The sequence below is a fragment of the Callionymus lyra genome, chromosome 10 (genome assembly GCF_982586985.1).
Source record: "Callionymus lyra chromosome 10, fCalLyr1.hap1.1, whole genome shotgun sequence".
Lineage (NCBI taxonomy): Eukaryota > Metazoa > Chordata > Actinopteri > Syngnathiformes > Callionymidae > Callionymus > Callionymus lyra.
In genome coordinates, this window is record NC_141827.1 from 13525831 (window position 1) to 13529672 (window position 3842).

The 3842-nt window shown below is 43.5% G+C and overlaps 1 protein-coding gene across 3 annotated transcripts; it reads left to right on the top strand.

Moving 5' to 3' along the window:
- The first annotated feature begins 856 nt into the window (after positions 1–856).
- Positions 857–3620, top strand: zc3h10 (zinc finger CCCH-type containing 10). 3 transcript variants are annotated; one of them, XM_087801433.1, is made up of 3 exons: positions 857–922; positions 1291–2548; positions 2908–3620. In XM_087801433.1, the coding sequence occupies exons 2-3, from the start codon at positions 1421–1423 to the stop codon at positions 3412–3414; spliced, it is 1635 nt and encodes a 544-aa protein (XP_087657559.1). In that variant the 5' UTR covers positions 857–922; positions 1291–1420; the 3' UTR covers positions 3415–3620. The 3 variants fall into 3 exon arrangements, with proteins under 3 accessions (XP_087657559.1, XP_087657560.1, XP_087657561.1); XM_087801434.1 differs by having other exon boundaries at positions 859–896; XM_087801435.1 differs by lacking the exon at positions 857–922 and adding an exon at positions 934–951.
- Positions 3621–3842: the final 222 nt, after the last annotated feature.

Below are 3842 nucleotides of genomic sequence, written 5' to 3' on the forward strand. Positions count from 1 at the left end.
AACACAAATGAAAGGATATATTTTTTATTAAAACTTATTTTTCTTTTACATATGCATTTAGAAAAACTGTCGACTGCAGTGCTTTTGAGGATGAGGCGTTGATGTAATCAGATCAATATATATTTAGGCTTCTCTGTGACCCATGCTGTGCTTATTTGTCAATCTTGTTCCTCATCATTTTAAGGACTTGATTAGAAAATAGAAAACATTTTTAAGAGGTTAGTTTGCTTTTATCATTGCTTTTTGCAGTCATGTTGCCTCTCAAAATGTAATATTCATCCAAACTATCAAAATCTTACTAAAACTATTAAAAACAAGACATGAATCGGTGCTGAGCGCAGGATTTGCTCAGGTGAAAAAAGAAATAAAATACACCCCACCTTCAGAAATCTCCAAGAATTTCTTCTGAGCTCCAACGCTCTTGTTCTTATCTGGATGATACTTGATGGCCAGTAACCGGTAAGCTCGTTTTATCTCACTGGCTGCAGCTGTTGGTTCAACATGAAGGCATTCGTAGTAACCCGTGCTTGTTTCAGAATGAACCAGGGACCAGATGACTGTCCAGGAGACCAGCAGGAGCAGGCAGTCATTGGCATGAGGGAGCATAAAGTTCACTGCCATGGTTGTCTCATGGAGCTGAACAGGAACTCCTTTAAGTGCCCGAGCAAATTAATTTTGAATAAACTTCTTTCTACTTTTAACAAGACGCCGTTGCTGTTTGTTTACATCTGCGTGTCCAACTATACGTCTATTAGAAATAAACTTTTAAGGTTTTAAAAAATGTTGTTTTTGCAGCCCCCTCTGCTGCCGCTAGAGGGAGGTGTCGCTGTCGCTGTTGTTCTTCTTCTTCGTTGGTGGTGAAGACGTGAGAGAACAGCTTCTGGACCCTCAAACATGTATGTAAACAATAAGCATTCTAAAGGTACGCCCTCGTTTTTTCCTCCGTGAATGGTATGTTACCTATTAGGTTCACTTTTTAAGATGAGGTTCCTGCAAATGTTCGTATTTTATCAACACAACTTTAGCCTTTTAGCCACGTAGCCTGTGCTGTTATGCTAACGATACTGTAAATAAACTGTACATCTATTTGAGCTCTTGTTTTCGAAAATAGATACACGTTTAAATGAACTACCCTTTTGCGTTACTGTTCCGATTTCTGTAATTTATGATTAAAATCTGTATTATTTAAAGGCTTTGATATTGTCAGACTTAGTCAAGATTTGCAGTTTAAATTCATAACACGTTACTGATATATCATCCTAACACGTGTGTTTTTCAATTTGTTAACAGATCTGTGAGAGTACTCACTCAGGGAGTACCACCCCCAAAACTCTTTGATAATCCCTGAATGTTTATCAACACTCGTCAGAAACCACTACACACATGAGTGCTGTTTTCTTCTGGAGCTGGGCCCAGCGCCATGCCTGACCGGGACAGTTCCTACCTGTCAGGAAGTGGTGGTAGTGGAGGTAACTTGATCGAGGAAGGAGGTCAGGGGTCAGGCTTGACTGGCTGTTCTGCAGAGGGCAGGGGAAGTACAGGTGGAGGTGGTAGCAGCTCTGGTGCCGCGGGCATGGGGGGTGGCGGGGCTCTCGGAAATGGCCATAGTAACGGTAATGGGTCTGGGGGGCAAAATGCGGGGCAGGCAGTGGACGGCGTATGCAGAGACTTTATACGCAACGTGTGTAAAAGAGGGAAACGCTGTCGCTTCAAACATCCGTACTTTAATGAAGTAACAGATTTAGGTGTGCAAAAAAATGAGTTTATTTTCTGTCATGATCATCAAAACAAAGAATGCACAAGAGCCAACTGTCGTTTTGTGCATGGATCTAAGGAGGATGAGGACTATTACAAGAAATCTGGAGAGCTACCACTTAGACTTAGGGGGAAAGTAGCTGCACGGCTGGGTCTGTCTCCTATGGATCTCCCCCACAGCCGCGGAGAAGTCCCCATTTGTAGAGATTTCTTGAAAGGAGAGTGCGTCAGGGGAAACAAGTGTAAATTTCGCCATGTTCAAAAAGATTTTGAATACGACCCTGCGAGGGTTGGTGTTGGAAGTGTAATCGGAGCAAACAATGGTGGGATAATCAATACAGGAGGAGGGATTGGAGGTGTAGGGGGTACCTGTGGGGGAATGCCAGGACTTGTTGGAGGTGGTGGTGTAAATAACATGATAGGGATGGGGTGTCCAAGTTTGGGTGGCTGTCGTGATCCCATTATCTCCGGCGTCAGTGGGGTAGGACCTGGAGGGATGGGTGGATGTCTCTCTATTGGCACTTCAGGCCAGCGTCGATTTGACAGGAGCGCATGTTCAGTTTATGATCCCCTGTTAGAGAGCGGACTGTTTGACCCCGGGTCTCTAGAGGCCTCCATGGACTTGCAGATCAAGAGACGTCGACTAGAAGGGTTGCGTCTAGCTGAGAGCGGTGCAGCTGGGCACTATGAACTTGGTGTCCAGCCTACACTTGTCCCGCGTCCCCTCGAGTACAGATTCCTGGAAGAGGAAAATTCTCTTCTTCGAAAACGAGTGGAGGAGTTAAAAAAACAGGTTGGTTTAAAAAATGCTTCTCACCCTGTATGTAACTTGTTTCTCTGTGTATTGTTTAACTCCTAGGTACATGTGAGTTCAATCTTTGGCCTTCTTGGGTCAATTCTGCTTTTCTCTCACCCTCATACCCAACGTAAACTGGGACTAGCCCACTAGACATGGCTTTGTCAAACCTGTCAATAATTTAAAAAATATTAAATTGAGCAAAGTTAAAATGGAATTATGAATAGATTATAAACATATTTTGAGCAAGTGGCAATTAAACCATAAAATACCATTTAAAAGTAATTGTATCTCTACATGTACAAACCAAACATAAGCTTAATACAATCATCTTTTGTTCTCTCTAAATTCTACAGGTTTCAAATCTCCTAGCAACAAACGAGGTCCTCTTGGAGCAGAATGCACAGTTCCGCAGCCAAACCAAAGTGATGACGCTCTCCTCCACGCCCGCACCCTCTGAGACTCTGGTGCCCCCTGTGGGCGCAGTCAGTTCCTACAACCACAGCATTGCACAGACACACACCACCTTGAGCAGTGCAGGACTGCAGCCTCGCCCGGTTACTCAGCAGGACCTTGTTGCCCCTACTGGAGCCCCGCCGGCCCCCCCAACAAATGCTGCACCACCCAGTGCACCTCCTCCTCATCTTAATCCTGAGATCACCCCCCTCTCCGCCGCACTGGTTCAGACGATAGCTCAGATGGCACCTCCTGTGTCAATGGCACCTGTGGCAGTATCCGTGGCACCAGTGGCCGTTTCAATGACACAACCTCTTCCTGGTATCACCATGAGTCACGCAACCACACCCATGGTTTCGTACCCCATTGCAAGTCAGAGTATGAGGATCACCACCATACCTCATTAACTTTTATGGTTCCATCAAAATGATGGCGGAAATGAAGATTTATATTGACTTGGTCACATGCTTGTCAACTGAAGAGCAAGTTCAAGTATGAAAGACTGTTTACTGTTCTGTGAAGTTTGAAAGACTCATCTTTCCAAAGGCAATTGTTCAAATTTGGATAATTCTTTTTAGTTCTACCAAAAAGATTTACAAATTGTTTTGATATAAGAGGAAATAAACATATTTTCACTGTTTGTGTCAATGTTCAGTGTAAATACACATATTTTGTATGTGGAATAATGACCATGAGTCTGACTTTGTTTTTACTTCATACTCAAAGGTAAAATGCATTAATTTGGATGTCGGCGTGTGTTCATCCCTCCCATATGTTTGAGTCACCTTGTGTAAATATTGGTTTTGAGAGTCAATTTGCTTTAGTCGTTTCAGAA

Coding starts and splice junctions, on each gene's coding strand:
- zc3h10 (XM_087801433.1), top strand. CDS start 1,421: ATGCCTGACCGGGACAGTTCCTACCTGTCAGGAAGTGGTGGTAGTGGA. Junction 2,549..2,907: donor TGGAGGAGTTAAAAAAACAG/GTTGGTTTAAAA, acceptor TAAATTCTACAG/GTTTCAAATCTCCTAGCAAC.